This window comes from Loxodonta africana, chromosome 14, assembly GCF_030014295.1.
Source record: "Loxodonta africana isolate mLoxAfr1 chromosome 14, mLoxAfr1.hap2, whole genome shotgun sequence".
Lineage (NCBI taxonomy): Eukaryota > Metazoa > Chordata > Mammalia > Proboscidea > Elephantidae > Loxodonta > Loxodonta africana.
Window position 1 is genome coordinate 83,195,860 of NC_087355.1, and position 19,203 is coordinate 83,215,062.

The 19,203-nt window shown below is 46.4% G+C and overlaps 1 protein-coding gene across 6 annotated transcripts in view; it reads right to left on the minus strand.

Moving 5' to 3' along the window:
- ZFAT (zinc finger and AT-hook domain containing) overlaps positions 1–19,203 on the minus strand; it is a 223,437-nt gene that overhangs the window by 103,824 nt on the left and 100,410 nt on the right. For all 6 annotated transcript variants that reach the window (XR_002785258.2, XM_023546031.2, XM_010588560.3 and 3 more), the window contains 4 exons: positions 18,534–18,766; positions 7,390–7,477; positions 4,931–5,080; positions 2,091–2,264 (listed from right to left, as the gene is read on the minus strand). Coding sequence is in view for 5 of the 6 variants with exons in the window: in XM_023546031.2 (XP_023401799.2) it covers positions 2,091–2,264; positions 4,931–5,080; positions 7,390–7,477; positions 18,534–18,766 (645 nt within the window). In the remaining variant the exon portion in view is untranslated. The remainder of the gene's footprint in view (positions 1–2,090; positions 2,265–4,930; positions 5,081–7,389; positions 7,478–18,533; positions 18,767–19,203) is intronic.

Sequence of the window (19,203 nt, forward strand, 5' to 3'; positions counted from 1 at the left end):
GTTGGCAGCCTATTGCGTTAACTGTTTGTACCGCCTAGGACTCCCTCTCCGTTTTAGAAAGCTTTGGCTACAGAAACCACATTTTTGCCTCTTTGATTTCCTCTTCCTGCTGCAGAACTCAGAGAAGCAAGTACACTGTCAGGCAGAACACGCTGTGCGGGCCACTGTGATTCTGTGATACTCCACGCACACCGACCCTACACTCAGCGCAGGGTCCTCTGGATGCAGCACTCTTCCTGTCTCCTCCTGGAGGCCTTTCAGCAGAGAGCCAGGCAGGAGCCACGCATCCTCCACGCCCTGCGAGCTCCTCCTGGCTCCTGTGGCCTCATGGACCCTCCAGGCCACACCAGCTCTGGGGACAACTCCTCTTCATTATAGTCATCTGTTACTAGGGACTTCAGTGAGCAGTGTGCTGTCATGTCAAAAAAACACGGTGCTTGGCTAAATGCTCAGGCAACTGAGAGGCAAGGATTGTTTGTGGAGGCGGAGAGTTCATGAATAATTACATGACTTTAAAGCGTTCATAATTCAGGATCTGACTGCTTTACTGCCACGGACTTTTTAGTCATTTGGGTGATGGATGTTTTCTATTTACTGAGCACTGCTTAAATTTTAATAGTTGTGATTTTGGCTTTCTCCCAGGCCTAGGCAAACCTGTGGTCCTTAATTCTGACGAATCCCATTCAAGCACTCAGCCTCCCCATTGAGTCCCTCAGGTTCAAACAAATCCTGCCCAGGATCCAACTAGACGCTGCCAGGCTCAACCAGTGACAATGCTCACACAGAGGACAGGTTCTCCAGAACATTCTAAAATAAAGGTAGGACCCCATCGATGGCTCTCTCATCCTCTAAGCTCTGAAATCAAAAATTATCGTTGACACCCGAGAGGAATATGCTCCTTAGAACAATCAATTATACGAGATCGAAAAGGCAACATTTGCCCAAAAACAAAGATGAGGCAGCAAGAAAGGGCAGAAAATCAGGATGAAAGGAATTGGGAACCCAGGACAGGAACGGGGAGAGAGCTGACACGTTGTGGGGAATGCAGCCAATGTCACAGAGCACTTTATGTACAAACTATCAAATGGGAAACTAATTTGCGCAAAAAAAAAAAAAAAAAACCCACAAAAATTGTTGAACTTGCTTTGATTTTTGAAGTAAACTCTAATTTTTTATGTAATTATATTAAAATAACAATAAATATATGTATAAATATAGTTTATCTATCCCATTACACACTCTATACACAAGTCCTTCACACAACTGGGGTTTTTAGTAAAATCAACCTTTGTAAAGAGCTGTTCTGGTTCAGCAGCCTGCCTCCCTAGGACGAACCTTCTTTCCCTCCATCCAGCCCTCACCACTGCCCGCCAGGACTTACACCCTCCTCCCCGGGGCTCCCAGCTCTCTGCCGTCACAGCACCGACCCTGACCACAGCCTGCATGCTCTCTGTCCTCTTTGCCAGATTATAAACCCCTTGAAGGCAGGACTGTTCCCTGCTGACCTTGTACCCCTAAAGCCTACCTTCATGGCTGGCACACTATTAGAACTCAATCAATGGTTCTCAAAGAAATGAATTAAATTAGAGATCCATGTAAGTGTACTTCACCAGGTCAAACTTGCCCAAATATTGTTTCTATTTTAGACTGAGCCCCATTTTTCCCTGAAAATACCAGACCTCTGATACAGGAAGATGGTAAGAACATCCACTTAAAAAGCCAGACCGTGTGGAGTCCTGGGTGCCCCTCACAATCCTCAGGCTCCAGGTACGTGGAAACAGTTGAAGAGGGTAGAAACTTCCAGAACCACGTATCAAGGCTTCATGAGGATGCCTTCTTCCCTGAAGCACCTTCCTTCTCGTGCCCACTGCCACCACGAGCACTTAACAAGCACCTCAGGCTCACTCCAGGTGCCCAGGGCACGGCTGTGGATGAGCTGGGCAAGGGCTTCGCTGCTCTTTCAGAGAGCAAGAGCTAAGAGACACACCCTCTTTCCTGCCTCCTGGTATATGGGCAGTTTCCTGGCCTCGGATGCAGCGTCCAAACACACATTTAGAGGAAAAAGACTCACAGTGGAGTCATTTACTCACCATCAGCCGTGTGAAGGAGCTTGTGACTTTTCAATGTCCCTTTTGATTTGAATTTCTTGCCACACATGTCACATAGGTGGGTTTTCTCAGTGCTGTGACGGTTCATATGAGCCTTGAGGTTACTCTTGCTACGAGTTGCATACTCGCACAAAGAACATTTGAAGGGTTTCACACCTACCAGGAAACAAAACAACAAGTGTGTATGTGTTACGTGTGTGTATCTGCCTTGGTCCTCCAGGCTGTGCCTTTCTCTGACCCTCCTGTATTAGTCATCTAGTGCTGCTGTAACAGAAATGCCACAAGTGGATAGCTTTAACAAACAGAAATTTATTCTCTGTATAAATATATAGAGAGTACAGTAGGCTAAAAGTCCAAATTCAGGCTGTCAGCTCCAGGGGAAGGTTTTCTCTCTGTCGGCTCCGGAGGAAGGTCCTGTCATCAATCTTCCCCTGGACTAGGAGGACATGCTCTGCTCCTGGCGCTGCTTTCTTGGTGGTATGAGGTTTCCATGTCTCTCTGCTCACTTCCCTCTTTTATATCTCAAAAGAGATTGGCTTAAGACACTATCTTGTAGATCTCATCAACACAACTGCCGCTAAACCCTGGTGGAGCAGTGGTTAAGAACTATAGCTATTAACCAAAAGGTTGGCAGTTCGAATCCACCAGGTGCTCCTTGGAAACCATATGGGACAGTTCTATTCTGTCCTATAGGGTCACTATGAGTTGGAATCGACTCAGTGGCAATGGGTTTGTTTTTTTTTTTTAATTTGTTTTAATCCATCTCATTAACATCACAGTGATAGGATTTACAACACATAGGGAAATCACATCAAATGACAAAATGGTAGACAATCATACAATACTGGGAATCATGGCCTAGCCAATTGGGGGACACAATTCAATCCATGGCACATCCCAAGTACAATTCTTTGCCTCCCTATCCACGTCACAAACCCTGCAACTCTCTATTAGCAACGTTCACATGCGTTACTGTGAGCCGTCACATCTGCCTCCCCCACCACCTGGGAGCTCCCTGAGGGCAGAGACCCTGAGCTGCTTACAAAGCACCCATCATTAAACCATCTGAACTGAGTCAAACTGAACAAAGTTAAAGAACCAAGAGGCTTTGCAAAAATCAATGGCATCAAGCACCCAGGATAAAATATGGTAACCGATGTAAAAGCTTATTTTACTTCTGAAAATCATGAGCTTCACAAACACTAGTTGTTGCTGTCACCAGGGTCATGATGCAGACTATAGGGACATCAGGCATTCAGCTACTCCTTCATTCAGGAAATGTCTGTGAAGGAGTTACTTTGCACTAAACACTGAGGGTTTAATCTTGAAACTGAGAAGACGTGGTCCCTACCTTCACTGTGGTGGGAAATGCAGACAAGTAAACGGACAGTTACAGTAGAGAGCAATGGGCTACTCTATCATTGGGGGTGCCCAAACCTGACCAGAAGGGCATAACAGACCATTTTTACTGAGCCAAGCATTTTTACCCATTATCTATACTGCCCATGACTTTGCAATTGAAGAAACCAAGACTTCCAAGAGGCTGTGGGATTTGCCAGGGGCACACAGCTGAGAGCCACACATAGGCCTGACTGTGCTTTATGGCCCAGGCAAAGGCCAGCACTGGGCTAGACTTCTGGAAACTGGAGTGAGAATCTGACCACGAGCACCAATACGTGTGGGACCATGACCTAGCGTTTGGACCTTAGTTCTCATGTCTGCAAAATGATGGGATCGGAAATCACCTCCCAAGGAACCTACTAGACAGCCTACCCCCTCTCCTAGGTTGGTCATTTATAACACACTCTGATGAAGGGAAGCCACGACCTGTCTGTCAGTTTGTTGTACTGAGGTGGCTGTGTGTTGCTATGATGCTGAAAGCTATGCCACTGATACTGCAAATACTAGCAGGGTGACCAATGGTGGACAGGTTTTAGCAGAGCTTGCCAATTTCAACAGACTAGGAAGAAAAGCCTGGTGATCTATTTCTGAAAATTAGCCGATGAAAACCTATGGGTCACAGCAAAACACCGTCTGACTAGCTTGTTTTGGACACTTCATCAGAAGAATCAGTCCCTGGAGGAAGATGTTGTGTTTGGTGACGCGGAGGGCCAACGAGGGTTAGGGAGACCCTTGTGCAATGGATTTGCACAATAGCCATAATGAAGGACTCCAACACACAGGTGATTGTGAGGATGACGCAGGACCAGGCAGTGTTTTCTTCTATTGTACATGAGGTCGTCATGCATCAGAGTTGGCTCAACGGCACCTAACAACAGTGAAAGCAAGATCACAGTGCTCGTGCTACCTTGGGTTGGACAGCATCTTTCTGTATCACATGGGAACCTGACCAGCCATTTCAACAGCAGGTCCAAAGTACAGGTGTTTCAAGGACAATGACCACCATGGAGGAGAAGACCACACCAACCACGTAAAGACTGAACATGGCTCAGCAATGCTATCTTTATATTCATGTATCATTTGACCAGGTGCTCTTCTAAAAGATTTAAATAATTCCAGAATGCAGACACACCCTCTTTCACAATCCCAGAGAAGCCAAATTCCTAATTTCTGTTCTTCAACATGACTGGGAAGAGAAGAGCAAAGTAAACACACACAGGCTTTGAAGCCAGATGTGTTTTCATAAGTCCTGCCTTCACACTGGACAGCTGTGTAACCTTGGGCACCCTACTCTAACAGCTCTGTGCCCTGTGCCCTCACCTGGTGTATATAATGGTTGGGGTAAAGGAGGTGGACCTCTAAAATGCTGCACGGACACATGAAGTTAAAAGTGTGCTCTTTTTTGAACAATGAGTACTCACCTTCATGAGCCCAGATGTGACGCTGTAGGTCTGAGCCATTCTTCATGAAATAGAAATCGCAGTACGGACACTTTGTGGCTCTCTTTCCAATTAGCCCTTTCAGCTGCACCCGCCTCCCGAGAACCTCAGAAATGGTGCTCATGGAGACCTCTGGAAGAAAACAGGGCAATAATCAGAAGCAGCCAAAGAACCTCAGTCAAGGTAGATGTAAATGAACCTCGCGACAGCAGCTCAGCCCACTGATGGACCTCAGCATCACTAGAAGTGGCAAACCCAGGTGGGATGTGTCTCTTGGTGTCATGGGATAGAATTCTTGACTAAGAAGTGAAACCAGACTCCAATCGAGCCTCAGATCTAAATACCTGTCAACATAAAACTGAGGGATGTACAGAGAATCCCTGATAGAGCAGTGTTTAGAACAGTGAGATGCAGACCTCAAATTCTCGTGAAAAGACCAGGCTTAATGGTCTGACTGAGACTAGAAGGACCCCGAAGGTCATGGACCCCGGACCTTCTGTTAGCCCAAGACTGGAACCATTCCCAAAGCCAACTCTTCAGACGGACTGGACTGGACTATAAGATAGAAAATGATACTGGTGAGGAGTGAGCTTCTTGGCTCAAGTAGACACATGAGACTATGTGGGCAGCTCCTGTATGGAGGGGAGATGAGAAGGCAGAGGGGGACAGGAGCTGGCTGCATGAACACTGGGGATATAGGGTGGAGGAAAGGAGTGTGCTGTCACATTGCAGGGAGAGCAACTAGGGTCACACAACAATGTGTGTATAAGTTTTTGTACTAGAGACTGACTTAATTTGTAACTTTTCACTTAAAGCACAATAAAAAAAAAAAGAAAGAAAAAAAAAACATGGAGGATGCAGAAGCAACATTGAGAGGCAGCAACTGACAACTGCAGAATGTGAAGTAGCCCAGTTTCTGTGAAGTAGCCCAGTTTCTCCAACAAGTCAACATCACAGGAAAAAAGGCATGGGGGCTCTTCTGGAATAAAAGAGACTTAAGTGCCATAACAACTAAAAGCAAAATATTTGGGTCTTGAGTCAAATGAACTAATTGTTTGAAAAAAAAATCTTTGTACTAACTGGGGGAATTTTAATATGGACTAATGCTAGGTGATAATAAAGAATTACTGCTAATTCTGGTTGCTTTAATAGTGGCATGGTGGTCATATCATACTGAAAAAAAATCCTTATTGCTTAGATATGCGTACCAAAGATTTTATGGAGAAATGACATGATGTCTGGGATATACTTTAAAATATTCCAGAAAAAAAAAAGGTGTGGCGGGGAGGAATATATGAAACAAGTTTACCAAAATGTAGGTAACTCTGGAAGCTGAGGTACGGGTTCACGGGGGTTCCTTATATGGTGCCGTGTACTTTTGTGTATGCTCATGAACAAAGGTCAGTGGTTTGAATGAATGTGTCCAGCTCACACAGGACCACAGGCTACACAGAACATGGGTTAGCATGGTAAGGACAGAATGGGGCCTTCAGAGGATCACATAACCTCCCTGTCCCCCCATGAGAAGGCCTCTACCCTCCATCCATTCCCAGAAAAAACACGAGTGGTAGAGCCCTTCTGCCATTTATTTTCCTCTGTGAAGTACCACTTAGAAGCAGGGAGTCACTTTCCTAATATCAGGAGCAGACACAAAACAGAAAAAAAGAGATATGGAGGAAGGAAGAGGTGTACTTGGCTTACTTGTAACCCACGTGTACAATTCATACACCAGTGCCTGCTCCCCAGCCCTGCTGGAGACATGGTTCTGAGGCACTGGGCATGTGGGGAGATGGCGATAAAGGACAGATGGCGATAAAGGACAGATGGCTAGAGCCCTGTGAGTGGGGTCAGGGCAGCTAGAGGAGTGCATGGAAGGGCCTCACCCAGACTGGGAGTCACAAAAGACTCCCCTAGGGCAGGGCTCTGGGGGAGAACTTAACGAATGAATAGGAATTAGCCAGAAAGGAAAGAGAGGGAAAACATCCCAGGCAGTGAGGACAGGAGTGACCAGGCATGGAGGCCAGGGGCCCATGCCTGCCATACCTGAGAAGCGTGGGGGGTGAGGAACCAAGGTTCCTCAGCCTGGGTGGGAATTAATGCCCCGTCATAAGCCACCCTTTAGGGATCACAAACTTATGGGCCCCGTTGGGGGAGGAGGTGGGATCTATGTCAGACCTCAGAATCTAACAGGATTCAGTTAACTTTAAATGGGGGAGCTGCAGGGGGGAGATGCATCTGAAGACGAGATAAAGGATAACAATAAATTAATAAGTATTAAAAAAAAGAGTTACAACTCTTTAAGTAGAGATGCTTCCCTTGAATTTACTCGTGTCTTCATCCCTCTTCACTTCCATCTAGTGCAGCTGATATACACTGCTGTGCTTGAAAATAAACATAAGCATTGTTAAATTAATCTTTTGCTCTAAAATACATAACCTTACCGGGATGGTTGGTCTTGATATGTGACTTTATCAATCGATCTTCTGAAAAAGACTTTTCACACACAGGACAAGAATAACTCCTTTTGTCCTTAACAGAAAGAGAGTACAATCAATTGATTGTTTCATTTAAACTTGGGCTCTGTGGAAAAATAACCTCCACCACCAGCACCACCACCACTGCCACCGTTACCATCATTACCACCACCAGCATCACCACTGTCAGCATTACCACCACCAGTACCAGTACCACCACCATGATCATCACCATCACCACCATCACCATCGCCATCACCACCGCCACCATGATCATCACCACCACCACCATGATCATCACCATCACCACCGCCACCATGATCATCACCATCACCACCATGATCATCACCATCACCACCATCACCATGATCATCACCATCACCACGATCATCACCATCACCACAATCACCATCATCATCGCCATCATTACCATCACCATCATCGCCATCATTACCGTCATCACAGCAACACCACCATCACCACCACCCCCATTACTATCATCCCTACCACCACCACCACCATCACCACCATGGCTACCACCACCTTCAACACTACCACCACCATTACCATCATCACACCACCACCACCACCATCACTGCCATCATTGCCAGCAACACCATCATCGCCACCACCAGCACTACCATCATTACCATCAACATCACCACCACCATCATTACCATCATCACCACTATTACCATCACCACCAGCACCACCATCACCACCAGCACTACCATCATTACCATCACCGTCATTACCACCATCAACCCATCACCACCACCACCACCTTCAGTAACAGCAGCAGTAGCATCAAAGCTAGACACGCACTGCAGCACAGTGCACCTTTTAAAGTAATGTTAACAGGTAGCCTCCACCTGACCCCAGACAGCCTGGGGAGCTCAGGAGTAGGGGAATGGTGCCAGCTCCATTTCAGAAGACAGGTATAGGGCTTAATGGGTCTTGTGAAGATAGCTGGACTGGTAAAGGGCGTGGTTCAGCCTCAAGGCCAAGAGTCCACCACGCAGGCCAGTGCAGCTACATGACCCAGCAGCTTATTACCCCCTTGCATTTCCCCCAACACAAAATGTATGGTCCGTATGGGGTTTTCACAGAATTTCTTGTACATGAGACTCGCAACTACTCTCAAAGGTTATGTTATGGTCACAGTACAGATTGGGAAACTGAGGCCTGGGGTGATGAGCCCTAGGTCCGAGAGGAAGAGCCAGCACCTGCACACAAATGCCCGTCCAGGATGCCTCCCATCACACCAAGACTGAGTCCCACGCAGGCCACTGGTGGGGGGTTCGCTCTGCACTGATGTGACTTGACCAACCCAGGAAGCTCAGTGTCACCTTCTCAATTAGGGAGAAGCCAGCTTTAGCTCATCTGCCTTTCCTCCCACTACTTCACTTTCCAGCTGTTTCACACCGAGGTACCATTTTCCCTAGAGGGTGGGTGAGCTGAGACAGGAAAAAGAGCAGCAGTTGGAGTCAATTCTGCCAGGTAAAAAAGATGCTTAGAAGGCTGGTGGGATGAAGCGGTTCGTTATCTGGTCAACGGAGGGCTGCAGGGTGCAAGATTTCTGCCTGTCCCTCTCAGCTCCCCCCATCACCTCCATCAGGGAAGACAACGAACTGAAGCAGCATCTGTGCAAACCTGTCAAACAGAGAAACAGCCTGGCTACACCCAGAGCTGAGCTTCAAAAGTGTGACCAGGATCATATGCACCAAACACGCACCTGAGCAACAAGGTTTACAAGTCCACATTCTTTGCTTTTTAACACTTTAAAGAGGCCTTTTGCAGCAGATTTGTCCAATGCATTGTGTCCACATTTACAAAAACAAAGCAGGTGTTTTGTGCAGAAGCAGTGACTATGAGGAAATGTTTTGGGCATGTTTCTCAAAGCGTGTTCCATAGGATGTCAACAAGGTCTCTGCTCCCTTCGATTTAATAGGTGAATGAATTTCCACCACTTACTGAGCCCCTACTGTGAGCTCAGGATGCACTAAGGATACAACCCTCACACCAACCCCAAGAGGCACAATCCTCGTGCCACTAAGTAATGATAATAATAATTGTTGTTGTGTGCTATTGAGTCGATTCCGGCTCACAGCAGCCTGATAGAACAGAGTAGAACTGCCCCACAGGGCTTCCTAGGTGGTAATCTTCACCGGAGCACACTCCTAGGTCGTTCTCCCATGGAGCCTCCGGGTGGGTTTGAAACGCCAACCTTTCAGTTAGCAGCCAAGCACTTAACCACTGCACCACTAGGGCTCCTTACAATAATAGTTGTTGTTGTTGTTGTTAGGCGCTGTCCAGCCGGTTCCAGCTCACAGCGACACTATGTACAACAGAATAGACACTGCCCGGCCCGGTGCCATCGCCACATTACTGCTGTGTTGGAACCTACTGTTTCAGCCACTGTGTCAATCCGTCTCATCAAGGGTCTTCCTCTTTTTCGCTGACCCTTTACTTTACTGGAAACCCTGGTGGCACAGTGGTTAAGAGCTACAGCTACTAATCAAAAGGTCGGCAGTTTGAATCTACCAGTTGTTCCCTGGAAACACTATGGGGCAGTTCTACTCCATCCTATAGGGTCGCTATGAATTGGAATCAACTCGATGGCAACAGGTTTGGGCTTTTTTTTTTGGGGGGGGGGTTCTACTTTACCAAGCATGATGTCCCTTCTCCAGGACTGGTCCCTCCTGATAACACGTCCAAAGTACATGAGATGAAGTCTCGCCATCCTCGCTTCTAAGGAGCATTCTGCCTGTAGTTCTTCCAACACAGACTTGTTCATTCTTCTGGCAGTCCACAGTATATTCAATATTCTTTATCAACACCATAATTCAAAGAGTCAATTCTTCTTCAGTCTTCCTTATTCATTGTCTAGTTTTTGCATGCGTATGAGGTGACTGAAAATACCATGGCTTGGGTCAGGCACACCTTAGTCCTCAGAGTGACATCTTTGCTTTTTAACACTTTAAAAGAGGTTTCTTGCAGCAGATTTGCCCAGTGCATTGCATGGTTTGCTTTCTTGACTGCTGCTTCCATGAGCATTGATTGTGGATCCAAGTAAAATGAAATCTTTGACAACTTCAATCTTTTCTCCATTTATCGTGATGTTGCTTATTGGTCCAGTTGTGAGGATTTTTATTTTCTTTATGTTGAGAAGTAATAATGATAAAAAAAATAATAATATTTTTTTATATATAATATAATGATAGCTAGCACTTATTCAGAACTTACTGCCTGCTGAAGCTATGAGAAACACTTTGCGTACCACAGCCCATAAAGCATTGGGAAGGAGCCCACGGTCACCCCACCACAGAACGCAGGGCTGGCCGGCCACACCGGGCCTTGGGCTCCGGAGCTCCCTTGCTCTTCTAAGACAGTGACTAGAATACAGACTCTGGGCTTAGAGTCCCTGAGTTTGAGTCCTGCTTTCAACACTTATAAGCTGGGAAGCTTTGGGCAAGTGACTTAGCCGCTCAGTACCTCAGTTTCTTCATCTGTAAAAGGCAATAAAAACACTGCCTCCTTTGCAGGGTCACTAGAATGGTAAGAGAAATCCATGGGAGAAAAGACTTGGTGATCTGCTTCCATAAAGGTTACGGCCTAGGAAGCCCTATGGGCGTTCCACTCTGTCACATGAGCTTGCTAAGAGTCGGAATCGACTCAACAGCAAACAACAAAGTGCTTAGACCGGAACCTGGCTTACAGCGAATGCTCGATAAATTTGAAAAGACTTGACTGCTGTGCGCTGCGTTGTTATCATACAACTCTGCCTCAGACAGCAGGCCTTCACGGAGCTTCTCACGTGCTAATGCCCACGGCAAATCTCCCAGGAGGGGATCTGAATGAGCACTTCCCCCAAATCTCCGGAGCCAGAGTCTCTTTGTAGGTGGGCCAGGGCTCCACAGGGCATGCTTAGGAAAAGGGCTGGCAGTTAACTAGCAGCCATCCAGTCAATTCCGACTCCTGGTGGTTAACAATCAAGCACGTTAACCAGCTGCACAGCCCAGGGACTCCTAGAAAAAGGGTACTTTATATTTAAAAATAAAACAAAAGCCCTCTGAACAAAACAATGCGGCAGCATCCCCCACTAAGGACTGGATACCAAACCACACCTTCCAAGGTAAGATGTCCCCAGGGTCCAGGCAGCGCCTGTGACGCGGTCCTCAGCTGCCCACCCAGACAATGCCACACACCTCTGCACAGTGACATCAAGGGCTCCGGCTTCTCCGGGTACTCCGTCCCCATCCTCCCCTGCCCTGCCCCTCCAAGGTCACACACCGCCCTGTGTCTGCACCCGGGAATGGGTGCTCATGCCACCATCCTAGAGCAACACCCAGGGCCCTCTGACCTCCTGAAGAAGGGCTCTCAGCACCCCGGCAGCCCCAGGTGCCCTTGTCATCAGAGTAGATGGAGGCGCTCAGGAGGGCTTTGAAGGAGTTTACAGTTATCTCCCTGGAGCCTCTGCTATTTGATTTTTATTTCTTTTAATCTCTGATTGTCTGAAAGTAAATTATCTTAGAGCTTGTCAGGGCCCCTTATTTCTTGATGCCTTTGAAGACGGTCATAAGGACACGGCAGTAGGAAAGGGTGGTGGCAGAAAGGTGGGCTCTTAGGACTCATTTCTTTCTTTTTCAAAACCTCTGTTCTGTGCTGGAGATGAAAACCCAAACTGACAGCAAACTTATAGTGGTGGCTGAGGAGTTCTTGGCATAGGTCGAGAGTGTGAGACCTAGGCCGTAATGACAACGGAACAGGCCGGCCCTCAGAGTTCGTTCCTTGTGATGGGACCAGCCTTCACAGAAGCATCAGGCCCTTTAAAGAAGGGGTGGAGTAGCAAAAGGCAGTTATCACGGCCTGGGGTGCACACTGAGGCCTTAGTGGGCTCTCTGCTCTGGGCAAGCCTCCCTCAGGCTAGGCCTCAGAGGCACCTGTCCAGCCTCACAGGCACTGGAAAGTTGTCAAATCTACCAAAAAACCAAAACCAAACCCACTGCCATCGAGTCCATTCAGACTCACAACAACCCTACAGGACAGAGTGAAACTGCCCTACAGGGTTTCCACGGAGCGGCTGGTGGATTCGAACTGCCAGCCTTTCGGTTAGTAGCCAAGCTCTTAACCACTGTGCCACCAGGGCCACATCAAATCTACAGTAGGCATTAATTGGTAAAGAAGGTCTGCCTTGGGCATTGTGCTCTTTTAAAAACTATCTATATAGGATTACATTGACAACAACCTGAAAGGTTAGACAGGACGCCTGGGGGCAGTGAGTTATGTTGACTGCGGAGGAACAATTCAAAAGAGGAGGGTGAGAACGGCTGCACCACTTGAAGGATGTAATCGGTGTCGGTGAATTGTACATGTAGAAATTGTTGAACTGGTGTATGTTCAACAACAACAAAAATCAATTAAATAATTTTTAAAAAATCTACAATGAGCAGTGGTGCAGAATATCAACCCCGCCTCCATGTATGTAACTGCTACATAAGTCAGGGCACCTAGAAAACATTGGCATCAAATTTTTAAAACAAATGAAGGTGTGAGACTCTGCTCCAAACTCTTTCTCAGGAACCAAAGGCCCACGGTTACAAGATATCTGCTCTCCTCTGCAGATTCCCACATCCACTCCCCAAAGTGTCAGGGCCCGATACTGTTCAGAAGTCCCTGGGTGGCCCAAATGGTTATCCACTTGGCTACTAAACAAAAGGCTGGAGGTCCAAGACTACCTAGAGGTGCCTCAGAAGAAAGGCCTGGAGATCCACTTCCATTAGAACAAAACCAGCCCTTGGGAACCTGATGGAGCACAGTTCTACCCTGGCACACATGGGGGTGCCACGAGTCAGAGCCGACTCAATGGCAACTGTCTTTTCTTTTTTTTTTTTTTAATTATGTGCCAGGCACTGTGCTAAAGACAAGGATGTGAGATACTGGCCCTGCCCTCAAGGGGTTACAAGCGAGTCAGGACAGATGTGCCACCACCCAGATGACATGCCATTGAAGGCCATGTGCACTACGTGCAGCACAGGACAGGGGACGCTGGGACGGTGACTGATCTGGACAAGCTGGGAGACAGCCAGCACTCCGCTTGGGGCATGAGCCTCACCCGAGCTTCTTTCCCACTGAACACAACTCGTTTCGCCCGCGATGCCTCTTCCACGAAGCATCCTGGTTTATAAGGCTGCTTTATACACAGGATTCTCCGGTGGCCTGAGGTCTTCGGTGCTGGGGATCAGCCCTAACAGGGCAACCCAGAAACACACTTGTTGTTGATGAGTGCTGTCAAGTTGGTTCCAACTCATAGCGACCCTACGTACGACAGAATGAAACACTGCCCAGTCCTGCATTATCCTCACAATCGTTGTTATGTTTGAGCCTACTGTTGCAGCCACCGTGTCAACTCATCTTGTCAAGTGTCTTCCTCTTTTTCACTGACCCTTTACCAAACATGATGTCCTTCTCAAGGGATTGATCCCTCCTGACAGCATGTCCAAAGTATGTGAGACGCAGTCTCACTATCCTTGCTTCTTAGGAGCATTCTGGCTATACTTCTTCCAAGACAGATTTGTTCATTCTTTTGGCAGTCCGTGGTATATTCAATATTCTTTGCCAACGCCATAATTCAAAGGCACCAATTCTTCTTCAGTCTTCCAAAGAAACACACTTACTTATGATCGAATAAGAAAAGACCATATTGCTATAGCCGTTGGAAAGGAAAACGGTTATATTCAACCATTTCAGTTAAATAACATTTTCTTCCACTAAAAAAAGAATACATCCTGACTGGGTGGGCACATTGGTTTCCAGAAAGATATTGGAAATAGTTCCTTTTACTTTCTCCGTGCTTTGTTGGCAATATATTATTTTACCTTATTTCTAGGAAGAACATTTAAAAATTTTTTAAATATATGTATGTTTATAGCCAAAAACAGACTATGCACTTCTCAAAGACAGGGGCCAAGTATGAACTTAAAACCTGTGCTGAGAGATCACCAGATACCACCACACCACAGCAACTGTTCCCATGGCTTCTCCTGGAAAGAGGAGAGAGCTGCTCTGTCTAGCTCTCATTAGGTACCTGGGACTATGCTGTGTCCCTGTCTCAGTCACCTAGTGCTGCTATAACAGAAATACCACAAGTGGATGACTTTTACAAACAAATTTATTTCTTCACAGTAAAGTAGGCTAAAAGTCCAAATTCAGGGCGTCAGCTCCAGGGAAAGGCTTTCTCTCTCTGTCGGCGCTGGAGGAAGGTCCTTCTCATCAATCTTCCCCAGACCAGGAGCTTCTCCGAGCAGCAGACGCCGGGCTCTGCTCCCAGCACTGCTTTCTTGGTGGTATGAGGTCTCCAACTTTTCTGCTTGCTTCCCTTTCCCTTTATTTCTTCTAAGATAAAAGGTGATGAAGGCCACACCCCAGGGAAACTCCCTTTACATTGGATGAGGGATATGACCTTAGTAAGGGTGTTACAATCCCACCCTAATCCTCTTTAACATAAAATTACAATCACAAAATGGAGGACAACCACACAATACTGGGAATCATGGCCCAGCCTAATTGATACACACATTTTGGGGGAACACAGATAGTCCCTTACAAACATAATCTCACTAAACTCATGGGCAGCCCTGGAGACAGGGATTGTTATGCCTATTTGGAGATTTCTTTTCAGTAGTTTTTGTTAGGATTAAATTTCCTTAAGAGTTGTAAAAAGCAAAAACACCAAACCTGTTCCTGTTGAGTCAATTCCAATTCAGGGCAATCCCATGTGTTACAGAGTAGAACAGCTCCACAGGGTTTTCTTGGCTGTAATCTTTACGGGAGCAGATTGCCAGGTCTTCCTTCCAGAGCACCGATGGGTAGGTTGCTAACCTTTAGGTGAGCAGATGAGTGCAAACTGTTCAGGCCATTCAGAGACGTGGATATGGTCAGAGTCGGGGAAAAATTGCTATTTTAAATGTCCTTTGCTTTTGCTTTGCATGGGAATCTGTGTTGAAAGAAGGTTAAGTGCTGGATCACAGAACAAATCTGAGCCTGGTCTCAACCTTGGGATCACTGATGAAAAAAAAAAACAAAAACAAAAAACCAAGCCCTGTATCAATTCAAGAACTTGCCCCAGGTCCCACGCGTTTCCCAGTCAGAGCAGCACGGCTCTCCAACTCAGTAATACCCTTCCATGATCAGTGAGCCAGCACATTCACACTATTTCATCGGAGCTTCGCCCCTTCCTGAGAAAGCAGAGCGGGTCATTCACTCCAGTCTATGGAGGAGGGAAGGAAGCCCCAGCCGCCTGCGCCAGGTCGACAGCCGGCACGACTGGGAGCCGAAGCTGGGACTCCAAATCCCCGCGTATAACCACTTGACAGCAGTGAGGACCCACCAGTATCAAGAAAGGTGAAAGACAAAAGACAATGGGGCAGTGAAGATGACACAACTATTTACGGAGGCAGCAATGAAAAATAATGGGAGCCACGTGATTCTCAGATGCTTTATAATTTCCGAAAACCTTTCCAAGGAGAAGTTAACATTTAACCCCCAAGAGACAGCACGCTGTACTTGGCAGACTTCACAAAGAATTGGATCAGATCTTCTCAGGGAGAAGAAACCGTGCCTGAAGGCTGTAACACAGACATCCTGCCTGAGTTTCCAGTCTGCCTGCTCTGTGGATTTTGGACTTGTCAGTCTCCACAATGACGTGAACCAATTCCTTAAAATACACCTCTATAAATCTTTCTCAACAAACGTATATGTTGTTGTTGTTGTTAGGTGCCACTGAATTAGTTCTGACTCATAGCGACCCTATGTACAACAAAACAAAACACTGCCGGGTCCTGTGCCATCCTCACAATTGTTGTTCTGCTTGAGGCCACTGCTGCAGCCACTGTGTCAATCCACTTTGTTGAGGGTCTTCCTCAACATATATATATATGTACATAGTTGTTAGCTGCTATTGAATCAGCCCCTGACTCATGGCAACCCTATGGACAACTGAACAAAACACTGGCCAGTCCTGTGCCATTCCCATGATGGGCTGCAGATAGGACTCTTGTGATCCACAGAGTTTTCATTGGCTGATTTTCCGTAGATTGCCAGGCCTGTCTTCCTAGTCCATCTTAGTCTGGAAGTTCTACTAAAATCTCTTCAGCAACATAGAAACACACAAGCCTCCACCGACAGATGGGTGGTGGCTGCACATGAGGTGCACTGGCTGGGAACCAAACCTGGGTCTCCCACGTGGGAGGCGAGCATTCTACCACTCGACCACCGCTGCCCCCGTATGTAGGTATGTATGCGTATGTATCCTATTAGTTCTGTTTCTCTGGAGACTGGTGACTGATACACCCCCACGTTGCCATATGGCCAGTATGTTTGTTTATCTCCCTACAAAACAAAGAGTGCCTTGAAGGCAGAGCCGGATCTTACTCTTGTTTGAAATCCCAATAGGTGGTACACAGAGAGCGGGGCCTCCAAGCTATGTCAGTGAGACTCAGACGCAGCAGCTGCATGTTCACCTCCAGGAGCACAGACAGCACCAACACAGTCCCTGCCTTCGGCTGGTGCGCGCAGTTAGCTATGTGACAGGCACCCTGCCGAGTTCTTTGTCTGGTTTACAGGTAGTCCCCAACTTATGAAAGACTCGTGTTACGACGAACCGCACTTACAACCGTCTTTTTGCTGCTGTTGTTGTTGGTATATCTTATTGTTAGTAACATGTACCACATACAATGTTGCAGCAAGTGGTTTGCTGATGGTATCATTCTCAGGCCAACCCCAAAGACAAATAAAGATCAGATTTATAAAGATATTGATAATAAAAGGCAATAGTAATGAAACCTAAAAAAAAATGAGGCTTTTGACTTGTGCAGGACTGACTAGCGATGAAGTCATCGGAACGGAAGCCTGTAGTAAATCAGGGACTACCTTATTAGAATCTCCCAATAACCCTAGGAGATATAGATACATACAAATATAAATAATACATACATATATTTCATATATATGCACTCACACACACAAATACACGTGTGCATATGTACACGTACATATATGTATGTATACATGCGTGTGAATACTTGTCTATAGATACTGTCTGTATACATGCAGGTATACGCGTGTGTGTACTCCATTTTATATATACTTATACATCTTTATTTTAGAGAGGCTACCAGGTCTCAGAAAGGTCAAGTGACTTGCCCAAGGCCACACAGCTTGTGAGCTGCTAGATGCAGTATTTGAATCCAGGTATCTCTAACTCCAAAGCCTGTGCTCTTACCTAACCACTTTACCCAAAACCCTGAATTTAAACTTCACGCCAGAAAACAGGGGTAACACTTCGAGTGTCTGGAGCCTCAGTCTGTGCTTTCTGAAGCATCCAGCAGAATGCAACCAACGCACAGCCACACCTGGGGCCCGGCCTGCTCAAATCACTCTCAGCTATTAGCCTCCTGAGTTAGGTTAGAGTTAGCAAAAATAAACATTCATTCATTGTGTGGCATGATCTCCCATGAAAAAAGGAAATATTACCATCGTGAATTATTAACCTGATTACGTACCCTGAATTAACTTATCACCTTTTTTTCTAAATAAAAGTGTTTCACAGAGAGTTTACAATAAATAACATCATAATATTATCTCAAGAGTGGCAGTTGGCATTTACAGACTCTACTAGGAACCAAACACTGTGCTGGCACTTGACATGCGTTATCTAATTCAACCTCCAACAACCGTTTGGGCATCTATTATTATTATCATCCCTGTTGTTAATAATTCTTTAAAATGTCATTTAAGAAATCTCTGCTTTATTTCTACTCTGTAGACCTTACCCTATAGATTTTCTATGATCCTGAAGAATTTGCGTAGAAAGCAAATTCATTCCATCTCATCTTTTTTTCAAGGTACTAGAGAGTCTCGCTGTGACAGGAACACTGGGGTGAATGAGGCCTTCTGGAAAGTGAAGAGGGGTGGGTTTAGTGAGAAGCCCCTGTCTACCTTTTCCGGGTCACCTCTCGGGTTTACTTGCAGCCGGACACCTCGATATGCACGTATTTGAGAAAGCAATGCGCACCCAGGGGAAACGGGCTGCCGCTCGGCTTGCTACTTACCAGCTCTGTGTGAACTTTAAGATGTGCCTGTAGCTTATATTTATCTGGAGTCGAGTAGTCACAGCCGTCAGTGGGACACTTCAGCAAGATGTTACTGTGTTTCTGAATTACGTGGCGTTTAAGGCAGTTTTTGGTGATGGAAGAATAATGACACTGGGAGCAATAATACAGATGTTCTCGGGTGTGGGTGCGGACATGCATGTCAAAATGCACTTGGTACCAAAAAAGTTTGCCTAAAAAAATATTTTCACATGAGAACAAGGAAGTTTCTTTTATACTGAATTTGATTTTTTTTTTTTTAATTATTTTTAACTACTATATTTCTCTCCCTCGTGTGCTTGTCCTGGTCACCCTTCACAATTTCCACCACATCTCTGTCTGGAAATGACTTTTCACAGGTGGGAGACTGACTGCAAAGATTAAGGGTGCTATTATTTTTGCACAAGGTCAGAGCTGGGGAAGGAGAAACCCGTTGACTGAGGGCCGATTAGGGTGCCAAGCGCTGCTACGCACACGCGTCAATCACAGGGTCTCTAAGCTCTGCTGACTCCGGGGACACATGGTCCAGGGCTGGGCCTTCTACTCCTGCACCGCCAGCTCTCTGGGAGTTTCAGAAGCCAAACATTCTTTGTGACTCTGCCTGGTTAAGGTCAGGGCCTCCCTACATGGA